Source organism: Dendrobates tinctorius, unplaced genomic scaffold, assembly GCF_039654945.1.
Source record: "Dendrobates tinctorius isolate UK_male_01 unplaced genomic scaffold, ASM3965494v1 ptg000003l, whole genome shotgun sequence".
In the NCBI taxonomy this organism is placed as follows: domain Eukaryota; kingdom Metazoa; phylum Chordata; class Amphibia; order Anura; family Dendrobatidae; genus Dendrobates; species Dendrobates tinctorius.
The window spans coordinates 99,730,587-99,746,633 of record NW_027361671.1 but is presented as its reverse complement, the minus strand read 5'-3'; the positions used below and the strand labels follow the sequence as shown (position 1 = coordinate 99,746,633).

Genomic DNA, 16,047 nt, shown 5'->3' with positions numbered 1-16,047 from the left:
AATGTGTCACACTACCAGTATAAAATTCATCAGTAGATTGAAACTAATAAACCAGAGCTGTCATTCATGGAGGAATACACGTCCCTCCAACAACATCCCGCATTGAAGTTCACTATGGTGTATCATGAGAAATAACTTAGTTTTCTCGATACCATGGTTTACATTGAGGAAAATAAACTGTATATTGACCACTTCACGAAACCAAAGAATTCATTACTTTACTATGATAGCTTTCATCCAAAAAAACAACAATACATTTGCTTCCCAAAAGTCAATTACAGCATATTGAGAGGATGGTATCTGACCCTGGTCACAGGACCTATTGACTTAACTATATGTCATCACGTGACATTGATGACAAGTCTTCTCTTGGATGATGTCATTTAGTGTCCGTTCTCCCGAATGCTTCTGCTGTCTGAACAATGACTGTGACAGCTTCAATACAACGAGTGTATGGCATGGGGGTTGTGATAGATACCCCTAGGAATTCTGATAATGGAGATCGTGGGATTCCGCCTTCCTTGGCGATCGGATTTGATTAGATACTCTGCAACAGTGAGGTCCTATATAGACGTGCAGCAATATATATCATACAAGTCCCTTTTTGATATATTGATTATATCCGTTATTTTCCTGAACCTTTTTGGCACCTTGGTATGAATATAACTCCATTTCCCCTTTTAGCACAGCTAAGAAGAAGAGGGATGCAATGCTGCCTCCACAAAAAAAACAGCCTCAACCCAATTGAGATGAATTGGGATCTCACACTCCACTTTTCTTGACGTAGACATTGCCGCAAATGTGCTCCATCACAGTTACCTGATAGCACCTGTTGGGAAGAGTACATAATGGAACGCTACACAGTAATATGCTACCCTTTAAGAAGCAAGAATGTGAAACGCATGTTTAGGAGATTTACATAGGAAAACATTACCTATAGGCAAGCACTTTATTGTTGCACTTTATCATATCAAAGGACAATTTATCTTTTTTATTTAAAATGCATTATATATCTGTGGTTTCTCTTGACATACTCTGCACTTTGGCTAACCCTAGCTTTGTTGTGAAATGTAAGTTTATCCGTTTGTTGTTCAATACTTTACACCAGTGGTCCCCAACCTTTCTGACCTTGAGAGCCACATCCAGCTCTGAGAAGGGTCACAAGCCACATCCAGCTCTGAGAGAGGGTCGCGAGCCACATCCAGCTCTGAGAGAAGGTCACAAGCCACATCCAGCTCTGAGAGGGATGCGAGCCACATCCAGCTATGAGAGACGGTTGCGAGCCACATTCAGCTCTGAGAGACGGTTGGGAGCCATGATCAGCTTTGAGAGATGGTCGCGAGCCACATCCGGCTCCCACACTCCTTCATATTAGTGGCAACCAAAGCCCCTATTATGGGTATAATGGCAGCCAAAGATTTTTCATGGAAGAAGTATACCAAGATCCAAGGGTTCCCACAATCCCCCCCCTTCAGTATTCTCCCATCAAGCACTCCCGCCACACTGTCGTATCCAGCTTCAAGCACCTCATCTGACCGGTAGTATCATCCTGTTTCAAGCACACCATCCTTAAATTATCTCTAAACCCCTAAGACCAGTATAAGTGCATCCAGATCTGCTCTTCTGTACAGGGCTACTCACCAAATTCATCATTTTGAGATGTGCTCTTCGTAGCTCTTTGCTAGACCTGGACCTAATGCACCAAGCTACGTAGCAGACAGCTGCAAGCCACAATTCATGAGATCGCGAGCCACATGTGGCTCCCAAGCTGCACGTTGGGGACCCCTGCTGTACACGATTTATTGACATTCTCCGTAATAATCGTACCTATTGGAATCATTACACTAATTCACTTTACCTATTTTTTCACAGAGATATGTAATATTGTGTGCATCCACCTGTGTTTCTTGAGTCTTCATTTTGGACATCGTTTTTATTTTTTTTTATTTATATGCTGTATATAATCTTGGAGTCTCTTCCACATGCAGATCTATCCTTACACTGCAATAAGGAGTTATTTTTTATCCCCTAGCTTAAAGGACTAATTGGTGTTTGGTGACTCTAATAATATATAACTTTATATTTTATTAAATAATAATAAATAATATAAGTTTAGGATAGCTGTTTAGCCTATGAACATTTTTATATGAAAACAGCTTTAAAGTATTTATTTTCAGAGATGAATGTAACAAATTCCAATAAAAATCGGATGTCACCAAACTGTAATGCTCAGTGAATGATGTCTTACCTGGCCCACTGCCTGAAGGTTGAAGCATGGCAAACCTGAGGAATCTGCTTTGTAGACCACCACCCCAAGGAGCCAGCAAAAAGCCAGAAATAAGTCAGAGAGACTGAGATAAAACAGTGGCCGAACCTAGTAAGAAAAAAAAAATCACATAAAGCTGGACCAAATATAGTAATACAAGATTTGAATATGCAACAAAATTAACCCTACAGTGGGCTAGTATATGTTCATGGAACGTGCATCAGATTACTTAAAATCTCAGAATGTAATTCTTGGTGGAATCACGTGTATCCCCGAATGAGAGCAAATTCCAGGAGATGCGAGAATAGAGGTGGAATTAACTGCTCTTAAATCTGAAATTTCATTTAATCGGTTGCTTCCTTTCGGAAAAATTTTGCCTACTGGCTTAATCTGTTGTAAAAAGAAAACCATCTACCAACTGAACTTCATTTACCATCCCGGATACACAGCATTGTTCCTCCGGCGCTGCCCCGGTCTCCGTCGTTTGGCTGCAGGGGTGATGTCACATCAACAGCGTGGAACATAATCACGGAGCTCAGTGTCTTTTGCCATTTCCATCAGCATAGCCACTGATCTCAGTGACTGGCTGCAGCACTGTTGACTTGACTGTAACATAGTGATGGGCCAGGTGAGAGTAGGTAAAGTGCAGTTTGTTCATTTTTGTTGTTTTGCTGTTTTCTGAGATGAGACAACTCATTTAAACTATTACAGCAGGGTTACATGAATTATGTGTGTGGGGCACAAACAACCTTCTTACTTAATAAGGGTGCTTATACCCCTGCCAACTGCGGCTATCATCATTTGGCTTCATAAAAGCCAATCAGCATTCACTTAATGGCCTCTTTAGACTGGATTACCAGAATTTTATGTGCACAGATTGTATGTGCATCATTAATACAATCGTTTTAGAATATGATTTTTCCTCAACACACAATCTACTAAACTGTTAGAGCAAGCCCTCATCATCTCCCACCTCAACTACTGCAAAACCTCTCCAGTCTGTCCTTATCTCTGCTGCCCGACTAGTTCATCTCTCTCGTCGCTACTCCACTGCTTCCCCCCTTTGCAAATCCTTCATTGGCTCCCAAGTCCTCAGCATATCCAGTTCAAACTACTAACATTGACCTGCATAGCCATCCATAACCTGTCTCCTTTGTACATCTCCAAACTAATCTACCATTATCTTCTCCTACATAACCTCCGGTCTTCCCAAGACCTCCTTCTCTCTTCCACACTTATTCGTTTCTCACCTAATCGCCTCCAAGACCTCTCCCGAGTATCCCCCATACTCTGGAATTCTGTGCACCAACACGTACGATTATCCACTACATTCGGATCCTTCAGACGGAACGTGAAACCCACCTCTTCAAGAAAGCTTACAGCCTGCAATGACCACGCGGCCACCTCAACACCGCCGGAGAAACTGCAACCCCCAACCTACTGTCTCCTTCCCAATCATCCTGTTGAACGTTAGTGAAGTTTACTGAAAGTTATATTTGTAAGTGATATCTGTATTTTGTATGTACCTCCTCGTATACAGCACCATGGAATCAATGGTGCTATATAAATAATAATAATAATAATCGTTAGGAGCAAAACATCTGTTTACAAAGGAAATGTCCTTCCAATACCAATATTAACACCTTGTCGACATTTGTAGTACAAGTATGTCATGATCGGGAAGGGCTTACCGACTGATGCAGCATATGTACGTCATGGCGATCACAGGGGGCTGTATGCAGGCGTTCGCCGCCGGGTGTCAGCCGATACTGATACAGTGCCAGGAGCAGCATTTAGCAAGTGGGCAGAGGGGCGCAGAGGGAATAAAGACCCCTCTGCTCTTGGATTGGAGACACCATGACATCATTGCGGGATCCTGATCGCTGCCATGGTGACCCGATGTCATCATGCCGACACAAACAATACAAAAAGCATTACCAAATTTTGTAACCCAACATCCCATTGTTTCCAAGCAGCATAGTTGAAATAGAAGTGTCTGACCTCACATCCCCTATTGCTTTCTTTCATTTTTCCACATTTTGTGTTTTTAGTGATAATGTAGAAAACATGTTTATGTGCCACCTTTTGTAACAATGACAATTTCTTTGATCCTAGGACTGAGGACAACTTGTAAGATTCCGATGAATCACCATCAGCGGCAGCCTCTGGCGCTTTGTATCTTGGCCTTGGAGATAGATCACACAGCTGAGCCCACTCCAACAACACTGCCACAACAGCCATCTGACGCTGCGGAAGCATCCACTGAGGGTGCTAATGTAAGCAGCCAAACAACAACACAACCACCATCACAGGCAGCAAACGCCCCAGCACCCCAGGCATCACCACCAATTCATCAGCGGTACATAGCACCTAGTGGGAGAGGAAGACGGACCAGGTGACATAATGACATCAGGATGTTGCCTGAAGTAATTGATGCTAGAGTCCTGCATACTGTATAATGAACTCAGTGATGCCAGAAACAGATGTTGAACGCTTTTGCCGCTCCCTGTCTCCATGTCTGGCTAAAGTACCAAAATAACGTCAAGAACGTGTCTGGACAGCTATTCTGACCTTCACTGTTGCCAGCCAGGGAGAGAATGAGCCCAACCAGGTGCTTGCACCCATAGAACAGTGGCAAACTAGCTAACATCAGACCCAGTTGTCAGCTATAATTCAACACACCAGGAGCAACAAGTGCCTGCAACCTCTTATGTGCTGGAACAAACAACAACCAGCCAACTATACACACAAATGGCAGCACCCTCTTATGTCCAGGAACCACCCCCTGCATCCAGCCAACAGTTCCAACATAGGCCATTGGGTGAATCTGCTCATACATTTCAACCACCACAGCAGTACACTCTGCCAACAAGGCAATAGACACCTGGCCTAAATAGATATGTGCATCCGACCCCTCTGCCACCAACACAACACACAACTGGCCAAACATATCTTGGTCAGATATCACGGCCACAAAGGTAAATGCAACCTGTTGGTCAGGTTGTACAATACTCTGTCAGTTCTAACTACTAACAACAACCACTACACCCAACAATCCTTTTATGGTTCCTCCTTGGAAACACAAACGTATCACACAGCTACCTCTGGATACCGACAAATGTATGTGGAAACATCCGTTGAAAATCTACCACTCCAGCCACAAATCACACACTCCCAAATGCCCCCACAGTCCTCCATCCCTGAAGGTGTAGCCCCAGAAAACACCACACAAGAATCTTGTCTAGTCAGGATGAATTTGTAAATTTGTAATAAAAAAAGAATACTTTCTACATTTGTTTACAAGTATCTGGCATGTACCAATGTCGTGAAGACAAATTCTTTCTCATATGTTGTGTGAACAATAAAACATACATGTGTTAATCTGATTGTTGCCTATTATTTCAAAATGATTTCAGCCTAAAAAATATGTTGCCCCTGTTGTGATAGTTTGGATCACCATTACCAATTTTTTTAAGGCTAGCTTGCACCAAGTGATGAAATGTACAATATCAAATACACAATTGAAAATAATGTTAGAAAAAGGGAGCACATAAGTTTGGCATTCCCAAAGCAAAACACACAACAAAGGCAAAACAAAAATTTCTGGCACAAACTATACTTTATTAACCACATAAAAATTACAAAAAGTATGTTATGGGGTGAACACATTGGTATTATGTTTTTGAACATCAAAGTCACATAACAAAACTCAATGGCAAAAAATCAGTGCCTCATTAGAAAAAAACATATTTACCAAAGGCAAAATGGCCAAGATCAGTGTATTTATTATGATTTAACATGCTAATTAGTAAACTAGTACACCTTTTCAACATCTAACCCTTTAATTACAGGCCCAACCCTTTAATTCCAGACTAAAAAAATTGTCTCCGGTATGTGTCCACATGGATAACACACATATGCTAAAAACATACACAAGGATAACACATGGATCGGATGACACACGGAGCATACACACGGACACGGATATCTCTGGTACCGGTTTCTCCGTTATCGGAAAAAAACGGACGTGTGAAAGAGGCCTAATGATGTTTTTCACATGTACCCAAAGCTGATCTAAACAGTGAAGGAACTCTTAAAATGCTCTTCTTTCCACACACAGCAGTATATCTGTACATGCAGGTATATCTGTTTCTGCAATTGAGCCCAAACCACCAGTTTTCCTGCACCTTGGCACTCCTGTCCATTCTTATTCACTTCAACACAGCTGTGCCGCGGTTCCCTGCATTGCGATTGGACTGAAGTGCTAATGTGCAGAGAAAAAACTGAAAAGGATGGCAGAGTTCCAAGACATAGAGCCCCCAACATTCATATTGGCATATCTTAGTGATATACACAATAGTATGAGAAGACATTGTTAAGAATTACCCTTTAAGATCAATTCTAAAAAAAATACAACACATTTTACTCACCTCTGGTGATCTAACAGCATTCTGAAATACAGCGTACCCAATGATGGAGCCAGAACCTACAATACTGGAGAGAAAACATGAAATATACAATCATTAATTTCAATTAGTAAGCTGCATTTTCATATAAAAAACAATTAGATTGGAAAACTATTAGGAAGCAAATTACAGACAATTACTTGGAAAGCAAACATTTTGTATTATGCACCTTTTATCTTGGTCTTTTTGCTCCTCTTCATAGCAGAAGACACAATAGTTTGCCAGGTCTATTATATGATGGACACCAGCGGCACCCTAGAGACCTCACTGACTTATAATGGGGTCTGTCCGACTCTACCAAACTATCCTTTGTTCGGACAGGAGAAATGCTCTGTCCAGGGGTTTAGGCTAGTTTCACACAATCACGCATGGCCGAGCTGCGGAGGGATGCGGACTTCGTCTGTGAAGCTTTGCCCATGGCCGTACCTCCTCCAGTCAGCTCCGCCTAGTCGGCATGCGGCCTGCGTACCCTATCGTTAACATTAGGTACGCAGGCCATGCCGATGTATGCAGTTGCATTTAGTGCGGTTGCCGCACCATCAAAACGACGCATGCGGAGGCATTCGCAAACATCAGCATGGTCTGCATGCCTAATGTTAAAGATAGGGTACGTAGGCACATGCCGACGTAGGCGGAGCTGACCGGAGGAGGTGCGGCCGTGAGCGGAGCTTCACGGAGGAAGTCCGCAGCCCTCCGCAGCTCGGCCACACGCTAGTGTGAAACTAGCCTTAGCTATGAAGCTCCCATGAACATGCATGCATGTGCTAGGATTATGTGATCAGTATATTTTAGATGTAAGAAGCTTGTTGATGGTTACAGGAAGCAATCTCTTCCAAAGGGTGTGCAACCAAATATTGAGCTGAGGGTCCCAACAATTTTGTCTGGCCCATTTTGGGAGTTGTGTGTGAAATTATGTCCAATTTGCCTTTTTTTCTGTTTATTTTTTAGTTGTGTCAATACACACAAAGGAAATAAATAAGCGTATAGAAAAACGTGTAATTACAACAATTTTTTGTGAAAAATACTTCATTTTCTGGAACAATTTCAAGGGTGCCAACATTTTCGGCCATGACTGTATTAGAAACCTTCCTTGGACATCATGTTATAGTTTTAGAGGAAGCATCAGTGTCGACATAAATGAACTGCCTTACAACTGTGCATTTGGTGATCTTTATCTACTCAGTAAACTTTTTAGCTCATGGTTTTGAGTCTTTATCAAGTCATTTACTACTGCCAGAACGTCTTCATGCTGCCTGATGTTTTTAGCTCACCTGTAGGAAGTAGAGTCAGTCTACATAGCGTACGCATCCAATGATGGCATGCAAATCATGCAGAGGTAGCTAAGCTAGAACAGACATATACTGAGCTAGACAATGTGATTTATATGACATGACAAGGCATCCAACCATCATCACGTTATTAAGACTATGACGCTGATGAGTACCGTAGGGGAACTGCGATGCAGGAATGCAGAATAATTGCTAACGTAGGTTATTAAGTGTTGTTTCCACTATTCAGGACTGTATACACAAATGGACAAAATTATTGGTATTCTTTTGGTAAAGTAATAAAAACCAACAAAGGTCACTGAAATTACTTGAAACAGACAAAAGTAATTTTCAATTTAAATTTACTGACTATCAAAGAATGAAAATCAGACATTGCTCTTGAAATGTGGTTCAGCACAAAAATTAAAAATAAACAACTAATGAAAATGTGCTGAACAAAAATGATGATTCCTTTAACTTACAGTCATGGCCAAAAGTTTTGAGAATGACACAAATATTAATATTTACAAAGTCTACTGCTTCATTTTTTCTAATGGCAATTTGCATATACTCCAGAATGTTATAAAGAGTGATCAGCTTAACAGCAATTACTTGCAAAGTCAATATTTGCCTAGAAAATGAACTTTATCCCCCAAAACACATTTCAACATCATTGCAGCCCTGCCTTAAAAGGACCAGCTAACATCGTTTCAGTGATTGCTCCATTAACACAGGTGTGGGTGTTGATGAGGACAGGGCTGGAGATCAATCTGTCATGATTAAGTAAGAATGACACCACTGGACACTTTAAAAGGAGGCTGGTGCTTGGCATCATTGTTTCTCTTCTGTTAACCATGGTTATCTCTAAAGAAACACGTGCAGTCATCATTGCACTGCACAAAAATGGCCTAACAGGGAAGAGTATCGCAGCTAGAAAGATTGCACCTCAGTCAACAATCTATCGCATCATCAAGAACTTCAAGGAGAGAGGTTCCCTTGTTGCCAAAAAGGCTCCAGGGCGCCAAAGAAAGACCAGCAAGCGCCAGGACCGTCTCTTAAAAGTGTTTCAGCTGCGGGATCGGGCTACCAGCAGTGCAGAGCTTGCTCAGGAATGGCAGCAGGCAGGTGTGAGTCCATCTGCACGCACTGTGAGGCGGAGACTCTTGGAGCAAGGCCTGGTCTCAAGGAGGGCAGCAAAGAAGCCACTTCTCTCCAGGAAAAACATCATGGACAGACTGATATTCTGCAAGAGGTACAGGGAGTGGACTGTTGAGGACTGGGGTAAAGTCATTTTCTAAGATGAATCCCCTTTTCGATTGTTTGGGACATCTGGAAAACGGCTTATTCGGAGAAGACCAGGTGAGCGCTACCACCAGTCTTGTCTCATTCCAACTGTCAAGCATCCTGAAACCATTCATGTGTGGGGTTGCTTCTCAGCCAAGGGAATGGGCTCTCTCTCAGTCTTGCCTAAAAACACAGCCATGAATAAAGAATGGTACCAGAATGTCCTCCAAGAGCAACTTCTCCCAACCGTCCAAGAGCAGTTTGGCGATCAACAATGCCTTTTTCAACATGATGGAGCACCTTGCCATAAAGCAAAGGTGATAACTAAATGGCTCAGGGAACAAAACATAGAGATTTTGGGACCATGGCCTGGAAACTCCCCAGATCTTAATCCCATTGAGAACTTGTGGTCAATCATCAAGAGACGGGTGGACAAACAAAAACCTTCAAATTTAGACAAAATAAAAGCATTGATTTTGCAAGAATGGACTGCTATCAGTCAGGATTTGATCCAGAAGTTGATTGAGAGCATGCCAGGGAGAATTGCTGAGGTCCTGAAGAAGAAGGGTCAACACTGCAAATATTGACTTGCTGCATTAACTCATTCTAACTGTCAATATAACCTTTTGCTACTCATAATATGATTGCAATTATATTTCTGTATGTGATAAAAACATCTGACAAACACACATAAAAACCAGAGGGCAGCAGATCATGTGAAAATATAATATTTGTGTCATTCTCAAAACTTTTGGCCATGACTGTAATATCATGTTTCACTACCTTTTGCAACAATCACTGTAAACAAACAATTTCGGCAATTTTCAATGACACTTCTGCACCTGTCCACAGATATTTTGGCCCACTCCTCACGAGAAAGCTGTTCCAGCGGTTTTTGAAAGTGTGTTTTGGGTCATTATCCTTTCTAGGACACCTGACTTGCATCTCAAACCAAGCTGTCTAAAGGTACTGTCACACTAAGCGATATCGCTAGCAATATCGCTATAACTTGTGACGTTATAGCGATATTGCTAGCGATATCGCTGTGTGTGATACTTACCTACAACCCGCTCCCCCGCTGGTTATCGCTGATCGCGCGAGAATGTCCAGGACTGTTTCTAGTCGTCAGCTTCCTGCGGCGCTTCCTGCTGTGACGACGAGCGACGCGTGGAGCCGGGCGGGAGGACGCAGGATCGCCTGGTGTGACAGGTAAGTAGCGACCCCTGTCCCCAGCGATGTCGCTTGTGAGATCTGCCTGTGTGGCAGCTCACAAGCGACCACTTAGCGATGTACCAGCGATCCTGACTGCGTCATATCGCTGGTCTGGATCGCTGGTACATCGCTAAGTGTGACAGTACCTTAACAGTGGGCAGCACATTTCCCGCAGAAATCCTTCATGGTCTTTAGATTTTATTGCATCCTGCACAGATTCAAGACACCCTGTGCCAGATGCAGCAAAACAGCCCCAAAACAAAACCTAGCCATCTCCATGTTTCACAGTATGTACTATGTTATTTTCCTTATATGCTTCATTTTTGCTTCTGTGAACATAGAGCTGATTTGACTTACAAAAAAGCCCCAGTTTTATCTCATCCATCCAAAAGACATTCTTCAAGAAGTTTTCTGGGCGGCTGTGGGATGCTATTTTTAGGCTTGGGGGGCCAATATCCATGGCCCCTTATCAGCCTGAGAATACCAGCCCTCAGCTGTCTGCTTTAGCAAGGCTGGTTGTCAATAATTGGGGGACCTCATACCATTTTTTAAAATTATTTGTTAATAATTTAAAAAAGAACAGCATGTGGACCCCTCTATTCTTGATAGCCAGCCTTGCTGACGCTGACAGGTAAGGGTTGCAGACCCCAGCTGTAAGTTTTGCCTGGCAAGTTATCAAAAATACAGGTGAACCCATTTATTTATTTATTTATAGTGTACAATAGGTGGCAGCTGATGAATACTCTCATCAGCCACTCCTGCTCTCACTGTCATTAGGAGCAGCAGGTGTAGGATGATGGGAGTAATAGTCCCATCAGCCGCTGCCTGCTGTCACTGTTATCAGTTGAATATAACTTTCCTCATTCTCCCCTGCCTGTGCTGATTGCCAGCAGAGCAGGGGAGAATGATGAGAGCTGTCTTCAGCACCCCTCACCGGGGAACAGCGCTTACTGTACCGCTGCTTTTCAGGTGCCACTATGTGTGATACTGATTTGCTACACAATTGCCACAAGTATTACACACACGGACATGGATATCTCCGGTACTGGTTTTTCCAGTACTGGAAATATCAGGACATGTGAAACAGGTCTAAGACGATCCAATACTGTTTTGTGCTCTTTAGCAGTCTCCTCTTTCTGCATTTTTTTGTACTTTAAAGGCTGTGTGCACACGCTGCGGATTTTGCTGCGATTCCGCAGCGGTTTTGGCCGCTGCGGACCCGCAGCAGTTTTTGCTGCGGTGTACAGTACCATGATTCCCTATGGGAATCAAAAACCGCAGTGCAGACGATGCGGAATTTTCCGAGCGGATTATCTGCGGTTTTCAATCCGCAGAAAGAATTGACATGTCAATTCTTTCTGCGGATTCTCCTGCGGTTTGCCATCTCCTCTATTGAGGAGATGAAAAACCGCAGGGCAAAACCGCAGAGCAATCCGCAGGTAAAACCGCAGGTATTTTGACCTGCGGTTTCACCTGCGGATTTTACAAAATCCGCGCGGATGAATCCGCACCTAATCCGCAGCGTGTGCACACAGCCAAAGGCATGAGAAAGTTTCATCTCATAATGATATTTTAGGGAGGATACCAGGTGTTTGCTGCACTTTATTAGCTACTTATTCAATATTGAGTAGTAGTCTGAGATACTTTTAAGATATGTGGTGAAGTGGATATGTTTGTTTAACTTATTATATTATTATGTATGAATACATACTGTCATGGCCAAAAGTGTTGACACCCTTGTAATTGTTCCAGAAAATAAAGTATTTCATCCAGAAAATTATTTCAATTAGAGTACATGTTTTGTTACACATATGTTTATTTCCTTTGTGTATTGGGCCAACACAAATAAAACAGAAAGAAAGGCAAATTGGACATAATTGCACACAAAACTCCAAAAATGGCCCGGACAAAATGGTTGGCACATTTCCAAAATTGTGGGTAAACAACTTTGTTTCAAGCATGTAATGCTCGCTCAAACTCACCTTTGACAAGTAACAGATGTGGGCAAAATGAAAATCACACCTGAAACCAGATAAAAACAGGAGACGTTGACTCAATCTTTGCATTTTGTGCCACACTAAGCATGGAGAACAAAAACATAAGAAGAGAACTGTCTGAGGACTTGAGGACAAAAATTGTTACAATCTCAAGTTTACAAGTCCATTGCTTGAGATCTTGATGTTCATTTGTCCACGGTGCGCAACATAATCATGAACTTTACAACCAATGGCACTGTAAATACTGTCCTTGGAAGAGAACAGCAGAGAAAAATTGATGAAAAGTTGCAACGTAGGATAATCCGGATGGTGGATAAGAAGCCTCAATCAAGTCCCAAAGAAATTCAAGCTGTCTTGCAGGCTCAGGGTGTATCAATGTGAGCGCAAACTATCTGTCAACATTTGAATGAAATGAAACACTATGGAAGGAGACCCAGGAGGACCCCACTGCTAACACAGTGACATAACAAAGCTAAACTACAGTTTGCCAAAATGTATGAGAGTAAGCCAAAATCCTTCTGGGAAACTGCCTTGTGGACAGATGAGACCAAGATAGACATTTTTGGTAAAGCACATAATTCTACTGTTTACCAAAAACAAAATGTGGCCTAAAAAGAAAAGAACACAGTACCTACAATCAAATATGGTGGAGGTTCAACGATGTTTGGGGTTGCTCTGCTGCCTCTGGCACTGGGCACCTTGACTGTATGCAAGGCATCATGAAATCTGAAGATTACCAAAGGATTTTGGCTCACAAAATAGTGCTCAGTGTCAGAATGTTCGGTTTACATCCTAGGCCATGGGTCTTCCAGCAGGACAATGACTCCAAACATTCTTCAAGAAGAATCCAGAAATGGATGGAAATAAAGCGCTGGAAAGTTCCGAAGGAGAGATTTTAAAAATGCTGTTAGGAGAAGACACCCTTCAAATATGAGAGATCTGGAGCAGTTTGCAAAAGAGGGATATTTCAAAATTCCAGTTGAGCGGTGTGAGAAGCTTGCTGATGCTTATAGAAAGCAATTGATTACAGTTGTATATTTCAAAGGGTGTGCAACCAAATATGAGTTGAGGGTCCCAACAATTTTGTCTGGTCCATTTTGGGGGTTTTGTGTGAAATTATGTCCAATTTGCCTTTTTTTCTGTTTTCTTTTATATTGTTGTTTCAATACACAAAATGAAACAACAGTTGTATAACAATGGTTTTAGAGGAAGCATCAGTGTTAAATTAAATAAAACTGCCTTACAACTGTGCATTTGATGATCTTTATCTACTCAGTAAACTTTTTAGCTCATGGTTTTGAGTCTTTATCAAGTCATTTACTTCTGCCAGAATGTCTTCATGCTGCCTGATGTTTTTAACTCACCTGTAGGAAATAGACTCTGTCTACATAGCGTACGCATCCAATGATGGCATGCAAAACATGCAGAGGTAGCTAAGCTAGAACAGACATATACTGAGCTAGACAATGTGATTTATATGCCATGACAAGGCATCTAACAATCATCACGTTATTATGACTATGACGCTGACGAGTACCGTAGGGGAACTGCGATGCAGGAATGCAGAATAATCGCTAACGCACGTAAGTTATTAAGTGTTGTTTCCACTATTCAGGACTGTATACACAAATGGACAAAATTGTTGGTATTCTTTTGTCAAAGTAAGAAAAACCCACAATGGTCACTGAAATTACTTGAAACAGACAAAAGTAATTTTCAATTTAAATTTACTGACTATCAAAGAATGAAAATCAGACATTGCTCTTGAATTGTGGTTCAGCACAAAAATTCAAAACAAACAACTAATTAAAATGTGCTGAACAAAAATGATGATTCCTTTAACTTAATATTTTGTTGCACTACCTTTTGAGACAATCACTGTAAACAAACAATTTATGTCTTTTTTAATGAGACTTCTGCACCTGGCCACAGATATTTTGGCCCAGTCCTTGTGAGAAAGCTACTCCATCTGTTTTTAGCTGTGTGTTTTGGTCATTATACTTTGTAGGACCCATGACTTGCATCTCAAACCAAGCTGTCTAACACTGGGCAGCACATGTAGCTCCAGAATGCCTTCATGGTCTTTAGATTTCATTGCACCCTGCACAGATTCAAGACACACTCTGCCAGGTGCAGCAAAGCAGCCCCAAAACATAAACTAGCCGCATCCATGTTTCACAGTAGGAACGATGTTCTTTTCCTTGTATGCTTAATTTTTGCCTGTGTGAACAGAGAGTTGATTTGACTTACGAAAAAGCTCCAGTTTTGTCACATCCATTCATTAGACATTCTCCAAGAAGTTTTTTCTCATCTGTCGAAAAGACATTCTTCAAGACGTTTGTGGCTTGTTATAAGCTTCTTTATGATTTGCTTTCAACAGTGATTTCCTCCTCAATCATCTACTATTCAGTCAACTTTGGCTAAGGGAGTGACAGATGATGGGATCTGACACCAATGTACCTTGACCTTTGAAATTCACCTTTAATATCTTTGGTTATACTTTGTATTATCCATCACTTTAATGTATCATGAAATTTCCTCAACCGGCCATGTCCAGGGAGGTTGTCTGCAGTCCCATAGACCTTAAACTTCTTAATAATATATGTAAATGTAATAACAGGAACCTTTAACGTGTTTATCTATTATTTTCTTTCTTATCTCCTGAGACAGCTTTCTCCATAGCTTTATTTGGTCCAAGTTCCGTGTGATACACACCATGATACCAAACTGTACAGTTACTATTTTTCACCCTTTAAATAGGCAGACTGACTGATTGCAAGTTTAACATGTCCTTATGGACAAATTATTTTAAAATTTTATAGGGGTTACCATTATTTTTGTCCAGACAATTTGCATTTGTTTTTTTTTATTATTATTCTGTTGAACCACAATTCAAAACCAATGTTTGATTTTCATTAGTTGATAGACAGTAAATGTATACTTTTGTCAGTTTCAAGTTATTTCAGTGCCCAGTGTGTGTGTTTATTACTTTTCCAGAAGGGTACCAACAATGTTGTCCTGTGTGAACATTATTATGAATTATATTAACTTTCAGGAGCCCCTATGCAGACGTTGTTTTCATCACAAGTGTAATCGACTTTCTAACATTTATTTGGACAGTCAGACTAGCCAACTGTACTTTCAGTGGATGAGAGATAAGCATCTATCAGCCCAAAAATTAATGTAAAAAATATACTAATACTTGATTCATTGATTCCTCCAGACTATCATGAAGAGTATTATGCATATTTGCAGCTCACTTTCCGTTAATGTTATTCCTCTCTGTGACTGAATTCTGTCACATGGGATTGGTTTTAGTCTATGTTAACACATTGCAGAAAATCTCCAGTGTGGATTTAGTTACAAATTTGCAACTAAGTACTTGATGAATCTGCAATAAAATCAGCAAGTAACAAATGCTGATTTTGTTGCAGATTTCTCCTATGCACCATTTACTAAGCAATGAATGAGGTAAAAATCAGCAAAATAATGATCATTCTGACAATTTAAAATCCATACCATGCTTTCACTTTCGTGCAGATTTTTTGCCGCAA

At 41.3% G+C, this 16,047-nt stretch overlaps 1 protein-coding gene across 2 annotated transcripts in view; it reads right to left on the bottom strand.

Annotated features, from left to right (window-relative positions):
• TMEM116 (transmembrane protein 116) overlaps positions 1-16,047 on the bottom strand; it is a 74,703-nt gene that overhangs the window by 37,766 nt on the left and 20,890 nt on the right. For both annotated transcript variants that reach the window (XM_073563911.1, XM_073563847.1), the window contains exons 3-4: positions 6,697-6,760; positions 2,249-2,374 (exon numbers count right to left, since the gene is read on the bottom strand). In XM_073563911.1, the coding sequence (XP_073420012.1) occupies positions 2,249-2,374; positions 6,697-6,760 (190 nt within the window). The remainder of the gene's footprint in view (positions 1-2,248; positions 2,375-6,696; positions 6,761-16,047) is intronic.